General features: G+C 45.6%; 1 protein-coding gene and 1 long non-coding RNA gene across 2 annotated transcripts; both read right to left on the reverse strand.

Moving 5' to 3' along the window:
* Positions 1-1,989: 1,989 nt before the first annotated feature.
* Positions 1,990-18,772, reverse strand: LOC148803419 (uncharacterized). The gene is made up of 2 exons (XR_016085615.1): positions 17,454-18,772; positions 1,990-2,288 (listed from the first exon to the last, which is right to left on the reverse strand). It is a non-coding gene; the product is annotated as an uncharacterized LOC148803419 (long non-coding RNA).
* Positions 18,773-20,756: 1,984 nt separating this feature from the next.
* Positions 20,757-23,339, reverse strand: LOC104604862 (F-box/LRR-repeat protein At4g14103). The gene is made up of 4 exons (XM_010269428.3): positions 23,187-23,339; positions 21,690-22,628; positions 21,326-21,490; positions 20,757-21,211 (listed from the first exon to the last, which is right to left on the reverse strand). The coding sequence occupies exons 2-4, from the start codon at positions 22,596-22,598 to the stop codon at positions 20,930-20,932; spliced, it is 1,356 nt and encodes a 451-aa protein (XP_010267730.1). The 5' UTR covers positions 22,599-22,628; positions 23,187-23,339; the 3' UTR covers positions 20,757-20,929.
* Between the last annotated feature and the right edge of the window lie 281 nt (positions 23,340-23,620).

The raw sequence follows: 23,620 nt of genomic DNA on the forward strand, positions 1-23,620 counted from the left end.
AAAAGACAACGTCTAGATGGGTCATGGACAAATAAATCAACTTCCCCACTAACCTTTTGAATTGTTTCACATCTTTTAGAGGTTCACCATCACAGTCACCCAATTTATGATCAACATTCATAGGAGTATCTGGTGGCCTTGTGCCTAACTTGCCTGTGTGGTGTACTTCTTTTGAGAAATGAAGATGCCCTTTTTTGAGTGGACAACTTCAATTCCAAGAAAATACTTTAGAGGACCTAGATCTTTTACTTCAAATTTAGATGCAAGCAATTGTTTCAACTTTTGTATTTCTGAACTCCAATTTCCTGTAATGATGATATCATCCACATACACTATCAATACAACAACCTGTTCCCGACATCTCTTCACAAAGAATGTGATCGACTGACATTGCTTGAACCCTACTTGCTGGACTGCCATATGAAACTTACTAAACCAAGCCCTGGGAGATTGTTTTAAACCATAAAAAGACTTTCTCAGCTTACACACCTTATTTTCACTTCCCTTGGGACAAAATCTAGGGGGTTGAACCATGTACACTTTTTATCTAGGTCACCATTTAAAAAGGTATTCTTTATATTCAGTTGATGCAATTCCCAGTCAAGGTTAGCAACTAATGATAGAAGAACTCGAACTGAGTTCATCTTAGCTACTAGAGCAAATGTCTCATCATAGTCTACCCCACACACTTGAGTGTACCCCTTGGCTATTAATCTTGCTTTGTACCTTTCAATTGTCTCATCCGCTCTATGTTTAACTGTAAACACCCACTTACACCCCACGGGGTCTTTCCCCTTGGAAGATCCATCAATTCCCAAGTTTGATTTTTATGGAGGACATTAATCTCCTCCTTCATAGCATCTGTCTATTCGGGGTAAGGCCTTTGCAACATTTCTGGGTACAGGAATGCAATCAATTGCAGATAGGAAGGCTCGGTATGAGGGGGAAATGTGATCAAGGTTCTAGCTCAAACGTGGTTCGAGCTTGAGCTCGAGCCTTGTAGAATAGCCCCGAGCCGAGCTCGAGCCTGGCTCGAATCCACCCCTAGGTGCAATAGCCCCGAGCCGAGCTCGAATCCACCCCTAGGTGCAATAAGTTTGGACTTACCTCTTGGGAGTCTGACGGTGTTGGTTGCTCAATGTTTGGTAGCTCCACATCTCTGTCACATTGATGATCTCTACGGCATATGCGTTGGAAGACACGAAAGGGGGTAAGGTTCGGAATAGAAGGAAGAGAGACTTGACGGACCTGAACCTGCTTCTCCCCTTCCACACTACTCTCCCCTGAGGAGAAGCAGGGAAGAATGGTTCAAACTAAAAAAAGGACACATTCATAGAGACAAAAGACGTATGACTAACGGGATCAAGGCACCGATACCCTTTTTGAGTGGAAGGATACCCCAGAAAGATATAAAGAATGGACCGATGGTCTAACTTACCATGAGACGAAGACAAATCATGGACAAAGGCACGACAACCAAATACTCTCATGAGAATGGAAAATAAAGGGAACTGAGGGAACAACAACTGATGAGGGTTCATGTAGTTCAGCACTTTGGAGGGCATGCGGTTAATGACATAAGCAACTGCAAGTATAGCATCCAACCAAAACCTTTTTGGAACATTCATGTGTAACAACATCCCTCGAGCTACCTCAAGGAGGTGTTTGTTCTTTTTTCTACAACACTATTTTGTTGTGGTGTTCTTGCATAGGAGCTCCTAATGAATAGATCCCTGGGAGGCAAAGAACTCATTTAACTCACCATGAAAGTATGCCTTTGCATTATTTGATTGAAAGATCTGTATTTCAACATGGAACTGCGTAAACACCATCATTTGGAAGTCTTTTACAATCTTTAGAACTTCATCTCTGCTATGCATGGGAAATACCCATGTATAGCAGGAGAAGTCATCGATCAACGTGATAAAGTACTTATATCCTCCCTCAGAGATTATAGTAGTAGGTCCCCATACATCAGAATACACAATATGAAAAGAAAAATTAGATCTTTTATTACTAAAATGAAAATTTGTTTTACATTGTTTGCTCAACTGACACGTTTAACATTAGAAATCTGACACTGAACATGACTTAAATAAAACTGGAAACAAAGACTTTACTATTTCAAATGAACCATGACCTAATTGATTATGCCATAGAAAAATTCGACTCTTATTTGACTAAATATATGATTCCGAGGATGACACCGAGAGACCAGCTTTGTTGTCAAGAATGTAGAGATCATCCACCAGGCTCCCTCTACCAATCGTCCTCCCAAACTTTAGATCCTGAAAAACACGAGTCAGGAAAAAAAAAGTTACACTATAGTTTAAAGAGTTTGTGATACTACTGATTGAAAGCAAATTTATAGAAAGTTGAGGGACATGCAATACACAATTCAGATTAAGGCCATGGAGAAGGGATATTGATACTTAGCCTGCAATGGAGGAGAATTGTCCATCAGCAAGCCTCACTTTATCCCTTTCTGACAAAATGTTATAAGTCTGAAACAAGTTTGGCTTACCGGTCATGTGGTTAGAGGCCCTTGAGTCAATGATCCAAGGGGACTCAGTGGTAGTGGTGACATGGAATGCAGAGGCCTTATAACTTGATGTAAACGCAAATGAAGTAAAAGGAGTACCAGTAACTGAACTATCCATCTATTGCAAAGCCCTACCATATGACTCTAAGTGATCTCTAAAGGAATTCATGATATCTTCCTTGGGGTCAGAACCAGTCAAGCGGTCCCGTGTAGTACCAACAAATTGAGTATCCTAGGTTGCCACATGGGTTGTATTATGTGTTGTATTCGACTTCTTTTGACCTTGCACTTTACCCTGTTCTTGGTTCTTCATTGCCCACTTGGGCTTTCCATGAATCTCCCAACATGTGTCACGAGTATGTCTCGAGCGCCGACAGTGGGTACAAAACAACTTATCTTTATTATCAACCTTTCTGGAGTCACTTTTCTTGCCCATATTGTTATTACCCATTGTAGCCAATGCTACCTGTTGCTCCCCCTCAGTTGTAACCATCACACTCTGCCTACTTCCCTTAGACTTAACAAGAGCATACACCTCTTGAACTGAAGGCAACTCTTTACTTCCGAAGATCTGAACTCACAAGGGTTCGTAAGCAGGGTTGAGTCTCAACAAGAATGCAAACATACGCTGCTGAGAAACTAACTTATTATAGGCCTTAGCATCATCTTCATGTTTCCATTCTATAGTCTGATAGTAATCTAGTTCCTTCCACACTGAAGTAAGGGTTGAATAATAGGCAGACATACTATGATTCCCCTATTTGCAGGTTGAGGATTTAGCTTGCAACTGGTAAATCTTGGCATAATACCTTTATTTAGAATATGTGGTTTTAGCCTGTTCCCAAATCTCACTAGCGGTGTCTGCCCATATAAAGTTCTTCACATCGGGTTCAATGGCTTCAAGGAGCCAAGACATCACCATACTGTTTTCGTGGTCTCAACTATCATGTTCTGCCGTCTTACACTTGGGTTATTTCACTCTTCCATTTATGTAACCAGCTTTTCCCCTTACTGTTACATAGAGTTTCGCACTTTTAGCCCACTCCACGTAGTTGAGGCCATTTAGAGGGGTAATTGGCCTGGGAAACATCAAGTTTTACTACCCATACCAGCTGTGCTATGGGTTGGTGTAACCCCAGACGATGTTGGATCATAGTTTGCCATAAAGGGAGAGGTCTACACTACAAAAAACAGAATCACAAGTGTACCGGACCTGATCCCACACAATCAGAATATTGAACCCCCAAGATTCTACTTCTCGAATGAGGGAAAAAAACACTGCTGAAATCAGTCCAATAAATAGTCTAATTCCACTGCAGCAACCAGTAATCAGTTCAGTAATGATTCGGCCATTAGAACATTAGAACTACAGCCCATAAATCAGTTCAAAAAATAGTCACACTTGAACAGCCCAGAAACCAGTTCACAAAACAGCCCAGAAATCATGTTCAGGTCATTAGAACAGCCCAGAAAATAGTCACAGTTGAACTACAGCACATACTCCTGTCTGTAAAAAAAAATTTCTCCTGTCTAACACCTGTACGAAGGTGTAAATCAAAAAAACAAAGGCCTTCACTACATTGGCCAGAGAGAAAAAAAAAAAAAAGGAATACATACCCCTGTTCAGCCCCAAGCTGTCCAAAAACTAATTCTCACTGCATTGAACTGTCCAGCACCTGTTCGAAGGTGCAAACCCAGACACTGATTCTCATTGCATCGAACAAGGAGAAGGAGGTGTTTACAGCATCGCCCTTCTCCTTGGTGTTACGACCAAGGGGACCCCAAAGAAAACAGCGACAACTGGCCTGATCAGTCCGATTAGGTTCCTCTGTCCTCCACACGTCCAAGATATCAAGACAGAAAGAAAAAAAGATTCTTTATCGCCCAGAACCTTGCTCTGATACCATATAATCTTTATCGATAGGGAGAAACAAGAGAGAAGAGAAGGAAGAGGAGAGGAGAAGAGGAAGGAGAGAGAGATTCGATTGGAATCAAAAGACAATTGCTGGCCGGTGCCCAACTTACTATTTATATTAACTTAATATAAAGAAAAAAGAAAAACACAATTATGCCCCTGGCCACTCCCTACTAACAAACAAATAACAAGACAATAAAAGACACTGGCCGACAACATCTTAGACTGACAGCATGCTACCAACAACTGTAAAAGAAACAAAATAAACAACTCTCACAACACACAGCAAGGGGCTTAAGCTAGGAATCTACTCTGATGGAGGGTATAAGTCTGCAACTTTTTTTTAACATATCTTTACTATTATACAACAAAAATGGGAACAACTTTACATGGAATTCATGGTGCTAAGTCCAATGCCTAGCAAAAATATCATTAAGCATGTGGGTCCAGCCACCATGGCTTCTCATTCTTGCAAGATGTATGTTTTGACACCAATTTCTTGAGCCACAATTACAGGGGGGACGTTATGTGATGAGAGCATTTTCTATGATCTAGGCTTTGCAACCTGGGGTGAATGTCATATTAGAAGGTGTTATCCTTCTCTAAATGTCTACATAGGCATGGATTTGGTAATTTAGAATGAATGGACCCATCCACTTTATATATTTTTCTTCCCTTAATTTGTTCCAAGTGATGATATTTTTAGAGGTTTCAGCTCCCAATAAGAGAGATGGTAATACATTAATTTGTAGGCATGAAATGGATCCATCCACTTTTTGTAATTTTTTGTTTGTCTGTATATGAACTATCATTACTGTCTTATGAGGTTTTTGGAAATATCTTTTGTTTTATGTGGTTTTTGGTTTGATTTGTCTAGAAAATCCTTATTCTGTTTTTGTTCCAGTTTGTATTGTTTTATGTGGTTTCAAGAATTCCCCATTTATTCCATGTTCTCTACTTTGATGCTATGTACTTGGAAGTGATCTGGATATATATTCTTATCACTTGAAGATGAACTTCCCTGTTATTGGATAGCTATATATGCTATATATATATATATATATATATATATATATATATATATATATATTATTCTAACTATTAATTTTGTCTTCTTCTTCTACTAGATGCATCATTGGGTTGTTAACTACGAATGTACAGCATAGTCATGCCAAACCAAGTAGCTACCATCGAGCCCTCATATCATAATATGAATATATCCTTCTCCCAATAAATAATGTGGGGAACACCACTTTGACTTGTTATAGTTGGTACTTGCAAAAGAAAATGCAATCAGAAAGAATTTTATGCAAAGCCATGAATACTAGGATTTTGATCAATTATAATTGCACTAACCTGGACTTTTCAAAAAAAACAAAAAAGAAAAAGAAAAAGAAAAAAAGCACTAACTTGATGCAGGAGTTTAACATTATTATGTAGACTGCAACCTTTATTCTACGCCTATTTAGCTGCTGCAACTGATACAACTGGTGAAGGACAAAAATGCAAATACACAATAGACTGCAACCAATGACCCAATGTTCAGTTTGTCATGGGTTTAAATCCATGGAAGGACAGATTCTCTAGACTTCTGTAGAGAGTCCAGATGGGTTTTGTGAGAAATTGTTGTATAATTTTTCATTTTTTATGGTGGAGAATGATTTTTCTTGTTTGTATTTTTCTATATAATTAGTGGATGTTTTTGAGGTTGCGTAGAATTGAAAACTTTGGATGATTCCGATTCCACTTTTTAGTTGAACCAAACAACAATAATCTAAATCCGATTCTGATTCCTAACTGAACCAAACAGATGAGAAGAATAGATGGTTCTTATTCCGGTCCTATCCGCGAACCAAACACACCCTAAGTTTGGATCATTTTATCTTAACCATTCAACTACAATAAGTAGATGTTGTTCCAGCTAGCAAGTTACAGAAATACAGAAAATTGCTTATACTCTATTTTACCATTTTTTTATTAATTCCACATATGAAACTCCTTTCAGCAGCAATGATAATAAGGGGAAAGTATCAAAAGAAGTCTGCATTATCTATTTTACTATCTAAAGCACCTCATTCTGAGGATAAGGCTAGCTAGGAACAGATGAGCTTCGGGACATTGCTTTTTTTAGGGTACAAAGACCCCTCGTACTATGGATCTGTGACAAAGACCCCCTTTACTTTGTTTTGCGATAACCGTGAGACAAAAACCTTTTTTTGTTAACTTTTCCTTGAAATCTACCATTATAATATTTTTTAATCTCCATACTACCCTTATAGAGAATTAGGAGAAAAACAGTGCTCCAAAACCCAAATGCAGCATGATGGAGCGCAATCCGGTTGGTCCTAACTGTCAACGATCTTGCCTCTGACTAGAGCAAAAGGTGCTTGAAACGGGGAAAAAAGCGAGTAGTCTCCAGGGAGGAACCCGGTGAGAGTGCTCCGAAGCTCAAGTTAGTATTTTCTCAAAGGCAAGATAAAAAATCAGATGGCGCAAAGTTATCACGTACCTCCATTCTTGGGGGGAAGATGGCCTTTTATAACCACTTCGCGCACTCACTCCCAAGCTCCTGTCAGGTCGGGTATCATTACCTCTGCACTTCTGTCAGCTCGGGTGTCATCACCTCTGCTGAGGCAGACAACCGTCACTACTCTCTTTGTCGGAGCCGTCTCTGTAACTGGAGGTGGCGGTGGCAGGTGGCCGTTGAAATGCGGCTGTCAAGCGTCAGATCCTAAGTCAGTCAAGTGCGCCGCCTCAGGATACAGACTCCTTTGGTGTCAGGTATGGTTGTTCCGTTCGGCGGCCTGGAGACGAAGTGCCGGAGTGGTGTGCGAGGTGGTCTTGAGTTCGGATAGAAGTGTGGCCCGAACTGACCTAGGGTGGGCCAGTTCGGGCTGTTGCCTTTGCGCTCCTCGTAAGGCTCGGGGCCAAAGGGAGCGTTCGGGCTCCTTTCGGAGAGCTCGGACCGCTGGTTCCTCCTCTCGGAGCTCACGCCTTGAGCGCACTGCCGTGCCAAGCTGTCGCTCCTGCCAGGTCACCCTCGGTTGCTTCCTCGTGTTGGGTGGCCAAGAGGTCGGGCCAAATCTTCCTCCATCAATTGCTCCCCACTCCTCGCGCTAAGGGTCTTGCCCTAGCGCGGGGAGTTCGCGAGGTAACGGGTGGATTTGACCCGTACTTCAAACCGGTTGACTGATGGCGTGAAGTGTGCGTACGTCAGGAGATTTCCGGATTCCGCGAGCGCCAAAAAGTCAGAAAACCCGCCAATCCGCCTTTAAATGCTGGGAGACGTGATGGCGGGCGTTATTTCAAATTCAAAAAACGCGCCACTGTTGCCTTCAATGCTGGGAGATGTGCGTCGGCGCCGCTTCGGTTTCCAAAGGCGTGCAGCCAGTCATGTCTCGGTCTTAGGAGGCATGCGGTCAACTTAATCGTGAGTCGTTGGATTTGCCTCGATCAGAGCCATCGGTTTTCGGTCACTGTGGGTATAAATAGTGGGGGACCCCCAGTCGCTTTCCATCGCCATTCTCCTGCGTTTGCTTCTTGAGCTCGCGTCCAAGTTTTAGCTTGCGTTTAAGTTTTAGCTCGTGTCAACCTTCCGTAGTCTGTTAGCTTTTTCCGGGTGAGTTAGTACTTTCTTCCTGGTATTCTTTTCCTCCCGATGTCTAGCTCGGACAGCTTAGACAACTTCTTAAGGGGGTCAGATTCAGGTTCTACGAACCGAGCTGCATCCCCCGATAGCCTTAGTGAGCCTGAGGTAAAGCTTGAGGAGGAGCTCGAGGAAGAGTTCGAACCCGTAGGCCGAGTCGCCTCGGGTAGTTTGGCGTCCTCCTCCCGTCGAGGTCAAACGTTAGACAAGTTCGGGCCCTCAACCATGACGCCTGAGGGGCTTTACTCACTTATCACCTAGTTCAACCTACCCGGGGATTACACTTACTTTATACCCTCGGGCGACTTCCCTTGGGAACACGATCCTGACAAGATCGTGATATTGCGGGAGTAGCTCATTGCCGGGCTGCGCCTACCTTTCCACCCTCTTATCGTCGAGGTTATGAACCACTTCGGCGTCACCGTCGGTCAGCTCCACCCGAATTCTATCCGCAATTTGGTTGGGACTATCTCTCTATTTTGCAAACACATTCAGCCTTTAGACCTAGAGATCTTCTCTTCTATTCTCATGCTTAAGAAGCAAGCGGGTCCCCTTCCCGGGCGTAGGCGGGCGTATTACCTGTCTCCTCGCCCGGGGTTCAAGCTTTTACACGATCTTCCCAACAAGGTCCCAGCATGGAAACGGGACTACTTCGGGGTACGAAATGCAATGGGGTAGCCGTTCCAAACCGGGTGGGGGTTGGCTGCCCCTGACCCCGGTGTTACGCTAGATAGGGAGACGGCGAAGGGCCTCCGGGACTGGGCCCGGCTCGGGCTAAAATGCCACTATTATCTGACGGAGGCCAAGCTCATCCAGGCCGGCCTGAGTTCGAGTAGGTCCCTTTGCTCAGAGGTTTGCCTTTGTTTTGCTTTCCATTCTTTCATTTTCCTGATGTCGAACACTTTTTGCCGGTGCAATGGACGCAGAAAAGACTCGCGATGGGAACCTGTTTCATGCCATGAAGAGGAGGAAGCGAGTTGCCAAACAGACTCGTGCCGAACTGCCCCGAGATGCGGAGCCCGAGGTACCGAGCTCTCCGCCAATGGATCCACCGAGGGAGCCCGAGATGGCCCCTCCAGTACAAGAAGCGATAGGGGCCCCTACGCCGAGGCTGCTTATACGGGGGCTCCTTACGCTGAGGCTGCTTATACCCGGGCTGGGCATTCAGGCTCGGGAGGCCAAGGCGAGTTCAGGAGCGTGCTGTCGCCGAACCACGCTCTTCACAAAAGTAGGGAGGCCGTTTACCCTGAGGAGGTCGCGGCGTGGGCCGAGCTTCCTTTGAACCACGTAGTCGGGCGTGTTGCCTCCTATGCCATGGTGCTTAGTCAGCGACTTTTTGTCGGGCTCCTTGTCATTACTTTTCTTGCTATTACTCTGTTAACATTGTCGTTATTTATCTTTTTGGCAGGTGAACTCCTCCATCCATGCTTTAGCGGCCCAAGCGGAAAGGAGCTCAAGGCGGGCACGAGCTACCGAAGAGGCTTCCCGCACTGCCGAAGCAGCTTCTCGTGCTGCACAGGCCAGGCTGGCAAGGTCTCAGAGAGACACCGAGGCCATGGGAGTGGTGGTGAAGCACATGGCGGACCTGAGGCTAGACTTGCAGCATCAAGTTGAATACCTTCAGGAGGATATTAGGGAGAGGACTGAGATCTTTTCTCAGGGCATCGAGGATGCCAAGAAGAAGGTTGTCGATGACTATATCGCCTTGCCGCGCTTTGACGACCTGTTGGTGGGCTCATACAGGAGGGGTTTTAAACTGAGTCGGTGGATGATCAGTAACACATACCCCGAGCTCGACATCAGCGCCATAACCACTTTGCGCATTACTCAGGAGATGGCCAACGCGGCTGACGGTGAACCGGATTCTGAGGACAAGGCAGGACCCTCAGGTATCGTTGAAGTGCCTTCCGAGGGTGAGGAAGATGTACCTCCGGGCCTGTGAGCTCGCTTCTGTTGTGTTTTTTTTGGAATGTAAACAGAGTATTTTGTAATGAAATGTTCTTTTGGTTAAGTGTTGTTCTATCACCCTCTTTTTTCCGAACTGACTATATGCCTCTAATGATGAGATGCTGAGTTCCTTATCAGCTCGTTGTTAGCACTTTACCTGTCAGCTTGGTGTTAGCATTTTGCCTTTGTGTGCCCATGCCAAAGAGGTGACTAAGTCTTATGGTGCCGAGGTCCTTGTTAGCTCGGCATTCTAGCCCTTAGGCTCTGGTAGCGACTCCTACTCCACTTCGCTTGGTGATTTATAGGTAGTATCGTCTTAAGTTAACGACGTTCCACGCTCGGGGTACTTGTTTGCCCTCTAATGTTTCGAGCTCGTATGCTCCCCCGAGCGCTCTCTTTACTTGGTAGGGCCCTTCCCAATTTGGTCCAAGTTTGTCCACGACGGGCTCGGGTGCCATGATCTTACGGAGAACCAGGTCGCCGACGCGGAAGTTCCGCTTTTTTACTCTGGCATTGTAGTACCGAGCTACTCTTTGCTGGTAAGCTGCAGTCCGGATGTACGCGAGGTCTCTTACCTCGTCGAGTAGATCGAGGTTGGTATGTAGCTCGTCTCCGTTTGCCAGATTGTCGTATGCTTCTAGTCGCAGTGTAGGTACTTTGATCTCCGCCGGGATTACCGCTCCAGTGTCGTAGGTGAGGTTAAAGGGGGTCTCTCCCGTGGCGGTTTTTTCCATAGTTCAGTGAGCCCATAGAACACTTGGTAGCTTGTCCGCCCACAACCCTTTAGCTTAGTTTAGTCGCGCTTTCAGCCCATGGAGGATAGCTCTGTTCATAACTTTTGTTTGACCGTTTGCCTGCGGGTGCGCGATCGATGTGAAGTTCTGCCGAATCCCCATATCCTGGCACCATTCCTGAAATTTGATGTCCTCGAACTGCTTGCCATTATCGGAGATCAGTACCCGAGGTAACCCGAAGCGACATACTACGTTCTTCCAAAAGAAGTTCTGTACGTTTCGAGCTGTGACTGTTGCGAGAGGTTCAACTTCTACCCACTTTGTGAAGTAATCTACTGCCACCACTATGAACTTCCTCCCACCTGTTGCTGGCGAGAATGGCGCCAGGAGGTCGATGCCCCATTGCGCAAAGGGCCATGGACTGGTGAGATACTTGAGGTCGGCGGCAGGCTGATGGTGGATATTGGCATGCTTCTGACACTTGTCGCATTTTCTGATGAGCTCGATGGCCTCTGCCTTCATCGTTGGCCAGTAGTACCCTTGTCGAAGTGCCTTCTGGGCGAGGGCCCTACCCCCAAGTGTCCGCCGCACAGACCTTCATGAGTGTCGCGGAGTACGAGCTCAGCTTCGGCAGGTCGCAAGCAACACAGGTAGGGGAGAGTGTAGGATCGTTGGTACAACCGTTCGTCTATTATGACATATTTGGCTACCTGGCATTGCACCCTTCTGGCTGCATTGCGATCTGTAGGGAGGGTCCCATCTTGCAAGAAGCTCGCGAGTGGGTCGATCCAGCTCGGCTCTACTTCAAGGACGGGAGCGACCTCCTCTGCCCCCCCGAGAATGCTAGGCCGAGGTAAGTCCTCTATGTACACGGTTCTCATGGCATTGTGACTGGTGCTGGCTAACCAAGACAGGCCGTCAGCCTCAGTGTTCTCTGACCTCGGGATTTGCTTGATGAAGTGTGACTGGAAGTTGAGCAGAGCCTCCTATACCTTTGCCAAGTAGGCGATCATAGTTAGCTCGCGTGTTTCGTATTCGCCCGTAACCTGATTCACCACAAGCTGGGAATCGCGGCAGATAACTATGTGTTTCGCTCTTACCTCTTGCGCTAGGGCTAGTCGGGCTATCAATGCCTCATACTCCGCCTCGTTGTTGGATGCCGCGAACTCAAAGCGTAGCGCATATTCCAATTTCGTGCCACCTGGGCCGCGCAGGACTATTCCAGCCCCGCTGCCCTGTTGGTTCGAGGAGCCATCTACGTGAAGGATCCAGGGCTCCTCATCCCAGTTCGCGTTTGGCCTAACTAGGAGAGATGTCACCCTAGCTACTACCTCACGGGGTTCGGACTCTATTGGCCTGAAAGCTTTGGGCTCACCCGAACTGGGGATCTCGGGCTCAACCGGCCTAGGGACTTCGGGGCTGAACGTGCACTCGGCAATGAAATCTGCTAAGGCTTGGGCCTTAATAGCAGTTCGTGGCTTATACTAGAGGTCGTACTCGCTGAGCTCGATGGCCCACTTCGTCAGCCGACCGGAAACCTCGGGCTTGAGTAAGACTTGCGTCAGAGGTTTGTCAGTCAAGACGATGACAATGTGAGCCTGGAAATATGGGCGGAGTTTCCGAGCTGCAATTATCAGTGCCTATGCCAACTTTTCTATCTGCAGGTATCTCGTCTCTGCTCCCTGCAAAATTTTACTAACATAATAGATGGGTCGTTGGACCCGATCTACTTCTTTTATTAGTACCGAACTGACCACCTCGTCGCTTGCCGAGAGGTACAGTTCTAAGACATCGCCCTCCTCGGGCCTGGTTAAGACCGGCACACTAGCGAGGTAGTTCTTTAGCTCGTCGAACGCGAGCTAGCAGTCTCGGGTCCATTTGAAACCTTTGCCTTTAATTGCTTTAAAGAAAGGCAGGCAGCGGTCTACCAACTTGGACATAAAGCGGCTCAGGGCGGCTATGCAGCCATTTAGCCTCTGAACCTCTTTTACTTTTCGGGGTGGTCTCATATCTAGGATGGCCTTTATTTTGTCCGGGTTGGCCTCAATACCGCGCCGGTTGACGATGTACCCAAGGAACTTACCCGAGGTGACACCAAAGACACACTTGTTTGGGTTTAGTTTCATGTTAATTGACGTAGAATTTGGAAAACAGAGTGCAAGTCTTGTATTAATTCATGCGAAAACTGTGTCTTGACGACCAAGTCGTCTACATAACATTCTATCTTCGTGCCAATTAAGGGCTGAAACAACTTATTCACGAGTCTTTGGAAGGTCGCCCCAGCATTCTTCAGTCCGAAGGGCATTACCTTGTAGTAGTACAGGCCGGACTCGGTTATGAAGGTGGTTTTTTCCTCGTCAGACTGGTCCATCCTGATTTGATTGTAGCCCGAGTTGGCGTCCAAGAAGCTTAGCAACTCATGTCCCAAGGTTGCATCCACTAGGCGGTCAATTCCGGGGAGGGGGAAGCAATCTTTCGGGCAAGCTCGGTTCAGGTCGGTGTAGTCGACGCACATGCGCCACTTGCCGTTTGCCTTTTTTACTAGAACTGGGTTGTCTACCCAACTCGGGTAATGAACTTCCCTTATGAAGTCTGCTGCGAGGAGCTTCTCGACCACCTCATCGATCGCCCTCCAGTGTTCTGGGGCTAAGTTGCGTTTCTTCTGTCTAATGGGTCTGACTACAGGGTCAGTATTGAGTTTGTGAGTCATAAGGCTAGGGTCAATACCGGGCATATCGGCCGCAGACCATGCAAAAATATCTAAATTTTGAAGTAAGAAATTTACCAGTTAGATCGTAGAGGTTCCTGGACGGAAGCATCGATCTGTAGCGTCCGAGCTGGGACCACAGCTAAAGTTGGGATCACGACCGTTTCTTCTGTGGGCGCAGTTCGTTCTTCGCCTTGCTCCGTAGGCCGCTCCAGTTTGAGGCCTTCGGCTACCTTGGTTTTTCCCTTTAGGGCGGCAACATAGCACTTTCCTGAAGTTTGTAGGAAACTTCATTGCCAAGTAGTAGGTGGAGACCACTGCTCGTAGGACATGAGTGATTGGCCGCCCTATTATGGCATTGTATGGGGAGGAGGTCGCGACCACCAGGAAATCGTGGTTGAGTCTGACCGCACAGGGCCATGTGCCGACTTCCACAGGTACTATTATTTTCCCGAGGGACCTGACTTCCTCTCCGCTGAAGCCCACAAGAGGAGTGTTTGCGGGCTTCAACTCGCTTCTCCGCAACTAAAGCTGGTCAAACGCCGACTTGAAAGGAATGTCCGTCGAGCTGCCTGAATCAACAAGCACGCGCCTGACTTCGAAGTCGTTGAACCTTAGTTTTATAACAAGCGCATCATCGTGGGGGTAGTGGACCCCTTGCGCATCGTCTTCCGTGAAGAAAATCGGTTCCTCCGTCTTCGGCCTTTTCAGAGGGTTCTGCTCTTCTCGGGCAGCTTTGCGAACTGACGCCTGGGCCACTGCCGAAGTACAACCCGCTACTACCAAACCTCCCACTATCACGTGGATGGTTCCCCGAACTGGCCTCTCTTCCAGAGGCTGTCTTTGCGACTGTTCGGCCGGCCTACTGCTGGACTCAAGAGCATCCTTGTCGTGCTCCCCTTGCCGAGCTGACTTATTATTATTATTATTATTATTATTATTATTATTATTATTATTATTATTATTATTATTATTATTATTATTATTATTATTATTATTATTATTATGTTGTACAAAATTTCTTAAGTACCCGCGACGGATGAGTCCCTCTATCTTGTCGCGAAAATTATTACAATGTTCGGTACTATGATCGTGGTCTCTATGAAAACTGCAGTACATGTTTTTGTTCCTCGTTTGGGTTCCCTTTTAGGCGAGGTGGCCACTTTACGTGTGGGGCGTCTTTGATCATCATCAAGATCTCAACCCGCTTCGTGTTCAAGGGCGTATAGTCTGTCCGACCTGCCATGGGAGCTCAGAACGGATGGCTTGGTTTCGGCGCTCGAGCTGGATCCTTCCGACTGTCTCCTTGATTGGGGAGTTCTTCTCTCTTTCTTTTCCCAAACCCGCCCCCAGTCCTTTGGTTGATCTCCTCCTCCGTTCGCATGAACTTGTCCGCGTGCTTAAGGAACTCAGCAATGGTCGCGAGCTGGTTGGCCACTATGTGCCACTTGAACTCCTTGTGTGTCACCCCCATCTTGGCCGCCGCGAGCTGAACTGCGGGGTCCAGGCATGGGATCTGTAGGCATGCGTCGTTAAACCGCTTGATGTAGCTGCGGATGGACTCCCCTTCCTTTTGGACCAGGCCGAGGAGGCTCTCCTCGGTTCGGGGGCATCGTTTGCTGGTGACGAAGTGCACAGTGAAGACCTGCACGAACTGGGCCCAGCTCCTTATTGACCCGGGGGCCAGGTTCCTGTACCAGGTGCGAGCCACTCCTCTGAAGGTGGTAGTGAAAGCTACGCACATACAGGACTTGCTGGCCCTAGCCAGGTGCATCTGGGACTGGAAGGCATCAACATGGTCGCTGGGGTCAAAGGACCCATCATACTTGTCGAGTGGGGGGAGTTTGAAATCTCTGGGCATAGGAACTGCAAGGAGTTCTGATGACAGGGGGAAGGGACTGAGAGGATAGGGGCAGCCTTTACCTCGTCCGAGCTCGCTTCTCCACCTCGGAGCTCGGGCAGGACGCGGGTTGCGGTTTGGCAGCTTCGCCGGCGGTGCCTCTGATGCTTGGAAGGCCCGTCGTTGGCACTGCTTGCCTCGGTGTTCCCGAGCTCGATGGGCCTGGACTGCTGGAGGTAGTCCCCGGCTAAGGCGCTGAACCAATTTTTGGTGTGCAGGGGTCCGTCCTGAGAGCGTCGAGGTGATGCTGACTTGATGGATCGGGTTCCTGTCCGCCGGCGCGTGGCAAGGCGGGGGCAGCTGCTCTCTCTCTCCTATCGGGGGATGAAGCCTGGCTTCTAGAGGGGCTCCGAGCCTAGGAGGCCTGAGCTTGGGAAGCCTCCTGGTGGGGGCGCCCGTCTTGAGGGGAGGGCTTGGCTCGCCTAACGGCGGGGTGCCGAGGTGGGAGCTGACTTTTAGGCAGTTGGGCTTGGATGGCCCGCATGCCATGCACCAGGTCATCAAGCTGGTTCTGGCTGGTTGTCGGGGGAACAATGGTTGGTTCAGCAAAGGTGGTTCCAACAGAGGGAGGAAGGGGGACGTTTATGGCGGGAAGATTCACGGGCGCCATTGTTCATGGCGCATTCAGGCTGGGGATCCCATCCATCGAAAGGGGGATGGTGAACTGTCCGATGCACACCACGGGAACTTGAAGTTGTTCCCCGGTGGCGTTCATCTCCGTGCTACGTCCGGCATTGCTGGAAGAAGCCTTGGGTGTTGGGGTTTCTTGGAAAAAAGGTGCTATGAAAGTCTTAGAGGGAGGCTTTTAGAAGCGATTCCCACAGACGGCACCAATTGATGGAGCGCAATCCGGTCGGTCCTAGCTGTCAACGATCTTGCCTCTGATTGGAGCAAAAGGTGCCTGAAACGGGGAAGAAAGCAAGTAGTCTCCGAGGAGGAACCCGGTGAGAGTGCTCCGAAGCTCAAGTTAGTATTTTCTCAAAGGCAAGATAAAAACCAAATGGCGCAAAGTTATCACGTACCTCCATTCTTGGGGGGAAGAGGGCCTTATATAACCACTTCGCGCACTCACTCCCAAGCTCCTGTCAGGTCAGGTATCATTACCTCTGCACTTCTGCCAGCTCAGGTGTCATCACCTCAGCACTTCTGCCAGTTCAGGTGTCATCACCTCTGCACTTCTGCCAGCTCGGGTGGCATCACCTCTGCTGGGGCAGACAACCGCCACTGTTCTCTTTGTCAAGTGTCAGATCCTAAGTCAGTCAGGTGCGCCGCCTCAGGATACGGACTCCTTTGGTGTCAGGTACGGTTGTTCAGTTCGGCAGCCTGGAGACGAAGTGCCGGAGTAGTGTGCGAGGTAGTCTTGAGTTCAGATAGAAGTGTGGCCCGAACTGCCCTGGGGTGGGCCAATTCGGGTTGTTGCCCTTTGCGCTCCTCGTAAGGCTCGGGGCCAAAGGGAGCGTTTGGGCTCCTTTTGGGGAGCTCGGACCGCTGGTTCCTCCTCTCGGAATTCGCGCCTTGAGCGCACTGCCATGCCGAGCTGTCACTCCTACCAGGTCACCCTCGGTTGCTTCCTCGTGTTGGTGGCCAAGAGATCAGGCCAAATCTTCCTCTATCACAGCAGATTCTACAAAGTCTTGTTCTCTCCCATTCCCCAAATTTTAACAGTTATTCCTTCAAATCCCTCCCGAGAGGCTTCTTACTTTGCAAATCGAAATCCTTAATGATGATTTTACAACTTCAATCTCCGAATAATGGCCTGGTGGATACAGTCCTCTGAGATACGCATAAAGAGCATATGCGTTGGGCTCATTCAAGCTACTCCAGAACTTCACCAGATCCCTAAAGCTCCTAAAACAGATTTGCGCAAAATACACAATCTTCCTTGCAACAATAAGCACCAACAAAATCAAAATCCCATTTTCTATTTCCATTCAAACTCTATCTCTTCATCACAAGATTTGTGACAGTGAGAAACAAACACACTTCCCTAGAAATTTATGTTTTATAATTCATAAAATCTAAACGAGATTCAGATAGGAGAAACCAAATGTTCTGGGCTTACTGTATTAGAGGGCTCAGCCATCCCCCATATCTGTCCTCCGGTTCTTATGGCAGGTCGTGATGATACAAGGTCACAAACAGTTCGATCTCTGCCAACACGTACAAGCCTTTGTTATCGACGATAAGAGGAACACTGTAGGAGATCGACAAGAGGAACACAGTACTAGTGCCGGTGATGCCGCAGGCACAGAGAGCGAGCATACCTGGCCTGGTGGAGGCCCCTGGAGGAATCAAAGTTGTTGGCTTCGCTGTTTTGCAGGTGATAGAAGAAGCAACGACCCTGACGATTTTGAACGTTGATGTCGTTGCCAGTGAGATGTTGCGTCTATCGCCCAAGTGAAGGAAATCAAAATTAAATTCCAAAATTCCAAACAAAGATGGAGAGAGAGAGGGAGAGAGGCCGGTGGTGGATTCGCCGCCGCTGAGTTCGAATCCGCCGCTGCAATCAGTTGCAGCGGTGGAAGTCGGTGACGGGTTTGAAGGCGGAGGCGGCGATGGAAATGGAGGAGAAGGGGTTGCTCTTCCGGTGGCAAGGGAGATCGGCAAGTTCTCTACCTCTCAGAATAAGCCATGTCTGCACCCAGGCGCTCAATCTCCATGACACTGATATCTAGCTGGTGCTATGCAGCCCGGGCCGGATCCAGGGAAGTTTAAGTTTTGCCGGAGACTCGATAGTTCTGCGCGGGACGAAGTGATTCGCTCCTGTAAATATGTCAAGGACAAAACCCGATATTGCAGAGGTAGAGAACAGCAGCGGCGGTAATCCCCGATCTCTCTCTCCCCTTATCGCCGTTGCAGTTCTTGTATCCTGAGGTGAGGTTGGGGAAGATTAACAGTATTTTTCTTATTAAAACGGGATAATATGGAGATTAAAAAATATTGTAACGGACAATTTCAACGAAAACTAACGGAAGAGGATTTGGGGGTCTTTATAATTTACATTTTTTTAAGTTGTCTCAACTCAATTTCCTTCTTTATTTATTGTTCTCACAAAACCTTACTCGGGCATGAAAAATGTCGGTTATTGCATTAAAATATTATATGAATCCATTTGGTTCGCAGTTCCAATTAAATAATTGAAATCAAAATAACCCATTCCAATTACGATTTCAAACTCTTATTCTTATAAACCAAACGGAACCTTAATTTAATGGAACTTCAAGCATGCATACCTTGATACAAGTAACAGCCACCAGAAAACCAAGCAACATGATTTGATGGATGAAACCATGTCATATACACCTTTTCCTTTCTTTAATAAGTTTACTTCCTACATTTTGCAAATTAATTACTTCCGAAAATTTCTCTTGTTTGAGAATCATAAAATAGTAGAGTGTGCATTCTACACCTGCAAACAAAGGGATCATATTGACAAGTGGAGGGAAAATGGCCATCTATATTTTGCACTTAGCTTTGTACTCCGACAAGAATCGGTATTAAGGCTCAGTTTGGAAGGAGTAAAAACAGTATAAATGTATATAAAATAATACAAAATGCAAGGTTTTACAATCTACATATTTATATTTATACTTTTTCAAACTAAGTCTAAGAAACTATAAAATTTTAATTTCTTTTTTTTCTCACTCCTTGCTCTATTTGGTTCTGTAAGCTATTTCCGTAAGATAGGTGTACTAGACAGGGTCTTTAAAATCAGACCGGGCAGAAAACCATTCTGAGGTCTGGTTCTTGGATTGAACAGTCTGACCTATCGGTCTGAATGGATGGCCCTCTCTGACAAAAAAAATTAAAAAGACAAAAAAGACCAAATACCATTTTCTGGATTGACAGTTTGACTGCCCGAACAGTTTGACCAAATCAACAGTTTTGAGATGAAACAGAACCAATCAAATGACCGGTTCCCAGTTTTTCTGGTCCAATCCTCCGGTCCAGTTTTGAAAACACTGGTATTAGACGTTGGACACTCCATGAGCCCATTCTTTGCTACGAAAGCACTTGGAACCTGAAATGGGATTCAACAAATGGGAGCTTTTGGGACTTGCTCATCATGTGCTAAAAAGACTTGTCCTAATTTAGAAACCCTTGCTCTGAACGTAGATGTACAACAAGAAATGGAGGCGAAAACCATCAACCCCAACCAATCACTGTGTTTTCCACATTGTCTGGCAGCCTTTTAGTTTCAAGCAGCTTTTGTAAATACCTATGACTTGGCGAGATAGGGAATAGTGGAAAAGATCAAGCGGCTTCATTTCAAGCCTTCAAGAAGCTGAAAAGAATAATATAGCCTTCCCTTCCGTGACACCCGCAAAAGAGGGAAACCTTGATCAAGATGGAGCAATGGAATACTGCAGAAATGAAGTTGCACCAACTATTTTGACTGAAATAACAGAGGGACAACCGGGGCACGAAGACTAGTTTTTGTTACTAGACTAGAAGCCCTCAAACTTCCGGTTTAAACTAATTTCACATAAACATTTCCTTCATTCAAGTGGTGCAGACTGCAGAAATCATCATTGAACGCCTATCTGGTTTCAGTATAATATTACAGTTTTAAGGTATATCGGGTGTAAAGTTTGGTCCAATCTTCAGTATCATCAGTATCAGCTGGACCCATTCTATCATCATCAACAACATAAATAATTAACCTTAAATATTTCTGCAATCTAAACGCACGAGGACACAGGGCAATCTCCAGCCTAGATGGCCATATAATGAGCCGCACTGCTTGGTAGCTATACCAATACCAATAATATTAGGCTATAGCATTCATACTCTGTTTATACAAGATGAGAGAAGATGTGATTGAGAAGAGAACGAGCTTGACAAACGTACGCTCACATTCTGGTCAAATCTATGATGTATTGATGTTCACTCTGATTGATTCATCGGAACCATTGGTGGTAAAACTGCATGAGATGGGAATCATGGAACACACAGCAGTTAAAGGGAGCAACCCATCGTTTTATCTTTTATGATTGAACACAATTCATCATAATCTGTTTCGGAAAGAATGACTCTGTATCCCGTTCAGTTGTAAAACAAAAACAAGACAGTGAAATTTAAAACAAAAATAAATCAGAAATTCAGAATTTGCAATCAAGTTATTTACACTCCCATACTTTTGCACCAGTATAAAGGAAACTGCATAGAAAACAAATTAGGCCTGCACCACGAAGTAACAACATTCTAATTGTTCATCTTCAGGGATTGTGATTAGAGTGGCACTGTAGCCTGGCAGATGCCAATGCGCAGTCAACATAGAATAAGAATGATTAGAATTAAACTATTCCAATCTCTCTTACACTCAGTCGGAATGTCCAATTCAGTTGTATAGATGTGAAGAATATTTAGGAAATGCACCTTTATTGTCAGATAAAGGAAATTGATGTCTGAAGGGTGTGGGCGCTTGCACACACACGCACAAGCACACAGGTTTGATAAACTTGAACCATTCATGAAGAATCCTAATTTTTTTTTACAGGAACTTTTGTTACAAATACAATTCAGGCTCAGAAAACATTATGACAGAAACAAAACTTCACTGCTTATCGAGCCTCTACGATGCATTAATATCTCCTGTCTAACCTTCATTTGCAGCTCTAAGTTCGCAGATAACTGCTTTGAGGGCATGATAGTCATCCTCTTTAGGGCCCTTGCGTTTTCCAACAAAAATTTCACAAACACAAGTTCGTTCTTTCCTCCACCAAACCACATAATCTTAACAACTTTGAGGCGATCAATGACACGCTCAAGAGGTGGCACATCTTGGGCTTCAAAATACCTCTTCTCATGAAACCCCCGCTGACAGCAATCAATCAGGATCCAGAGTTACAATGTGACTTAAAAACTGCTCTAAGTGCTCAGGGTAAGATAAGTGACGTTGTAATAATAGAATCCAAGTAATCAGCGACTTACCAGTGAGAGAAAAGCAATAGCCAATATCTCCAAATTTGGGGCGCTATGGAGGAAGCTCGTTATCACCCTGATGTTCTCTTTTGTTGCTGCAGCTCCTAAATTCAAACGACTGAGATTATAAAACATAGGGAGTCGCCCTAACGAATTAGAAGCTGGAGAGAGAAGCTGTTTGGCAACAAGGCAACATAACAAAAAAGCAAAATCATCCTTCAGGAATTAAACTTCAAACCAAGCTTTTGGGTGAGAAAATTATCCATACAACAAAGGCAAAGGTTGATCTTTATGTGACTAAAACAATGCTTGCAAAGTAAAACTAGAGCACCATTAGAAACTTTTCTTATTTGAAATAAGAAAGGAAGTGTACCTGAATGCTAGTAGATGATACTTTCAGAACTTTTGCATTAGAAAGACCTCTTAGAAATTTTGTTACACAATGAACACACAGTGGTTCATTCTCCTCCCAATCGAAGTCGAATGAGATGTACGCATACTCAAGTGATGACATATTCTCTATAGAAATATCTTGCCCCATATGGTCACTGTATTCAAAGGACAAAAGCCTCGGGGTGGAAACCTTAATTTGACATGCAATTGTTCCATTGGACAAACCCAATTCCTTCGGAAGGCCGTCTATGGATAATCTTTGAAGCGATGAAGAGCAAATGCGGAGAATTTTGAGATTCCCAAGTGCACAATCTCGCAGAATTAGGCTCTCAAGGATTGGACAGCTAGAGAAGAGCTTTTCAGTCAAATCATCGTTGGGAAATGCGAGAGAAGAAAGTTGCAGGGTCTTGAGGGAAGGTAAATAAATAGATGATGGGAGGTTGAGGGTGGCAAAGTTCAAATTCAGCTTCAACACTGTCAAAGACTTGCAGGTATAAAGGCAAATAGGCAGATCGAAGTGCTTCGATGTGTAATAGAAGAAATCGAGCTCCCGAACATTGTGAGTTACTGCAGCATCAATCCATGTATGAACGCGAGAACCATCACAGTAGTAGTCACCGAAACTGAGACGGAACTTCTGAATTGCAGCACCATTACGACGAAGCAGAACTGAGTCCACAAAGTTCATAAATTTGGTCTTGGGAGAAAATACAAGGCCGTCGAAATCTAGATTGGGAACGGAAGTCCATAGGTATTTCCATCTTTTCGACAAGAAGCTGGTCCTTATGACATCCTTTACCGGGAGAAAGGAAAGAATGTGTTGAATAACAGAATCAGGCAATTCACTAATTCGATCGCAGCTCTCCCTCTGGTTTCCCAATGCTTCCATAAATTGCTGATTCTTCTACAAAATCTCAAGCTGATAAAAGAGACAAATAGTATGGAGAATTAACTAAGGGCCTGCTTTAGGTGGAGATCAGTTTGTCACTCAAATCTTTCCTTTTTCGTTGTACAAAAAATAAATAGATAAAATATAATCAGGAATAAGACGACATAAACCAAACCGAGTTCACGAGTAACACGGAAACCAGTTACCAATTAAATCGGAAACGCGTTTCAGATAAAACCGTAAAGACAAAGGGTCGAGCTCGGACTATATGAAGACGAAGGAGCACGTATATTTGTTATCAAGCAAAATGTACAACTCAAAAATGACCACCAAACCCTAGAAAGATGATATGGGTTCCGAATTCCGATCTCCTAATTACGTTACAGGAAAAAAATAGAGATCATAAAATCAAAAGAACCATTACAGATCCAGTTGAACCAGAAGAAAACCTCACACCTGAGCCTAACATTAACTTTGAGGAAAGAGCGAAGGGCGAAGATCCAAGGAAAAACGAATCAGAATTCAAAACAAAGGTCTGAACTTTGAAGCTAAAGGCAGCCGATAGAAAAGTAAGTAGCTCAAACGAACCTGATCGATTAATGATAGATGATTGCGCAATCGATCTTTGACAGAAATCGGGCTTCGTAGTAGATTTCAGGGTTTCTTTTGTTTTTTCAAATTTCTTTTGGTAATCGTGTTCAGGGGCATTCTCTTTCTCTTGATACAAGCACTACCGCAAAATCTGATTTTGGAGAAGAAATTATAAAAAGAAAAATAATTAAAAAAAAAAAAAAGAATGGCCCAGCACTCAATGACTCAACAGTTGATACGAATACCTCGACTCGCACGTGGGGCGCGGAGATTCGAAGAGAAGAATTTCGTGGCGACACGTGGCAAGCTATTTTGAGGAGCTAGCGAAACGAACCGTGAAGAACCGCCAGTCGGCAATCAGCCTGTACGGTTGGGCGGTCAAGAATCCAGACCCACCGTTGAATGGGTCCCACCCGAACCTATTAGAAACC

The sequence above is a fragment of the Nelumbo nucifera genome, chromosome 1 (assembly GCF_055504915.1).
Source record: "Nelumbo nucifera cultivar China Antique chromosome 1, China Antique-T2T, whole genome shotgun sequence".
In the NCBI taxonomy this organism is placed as follows: Eukaryota; Viridiplantae; Streptophyta; class Magnoliopsida; order Proteales; family Nelumbonaceae; genus Nelumbo; species Nelumbo nucifera.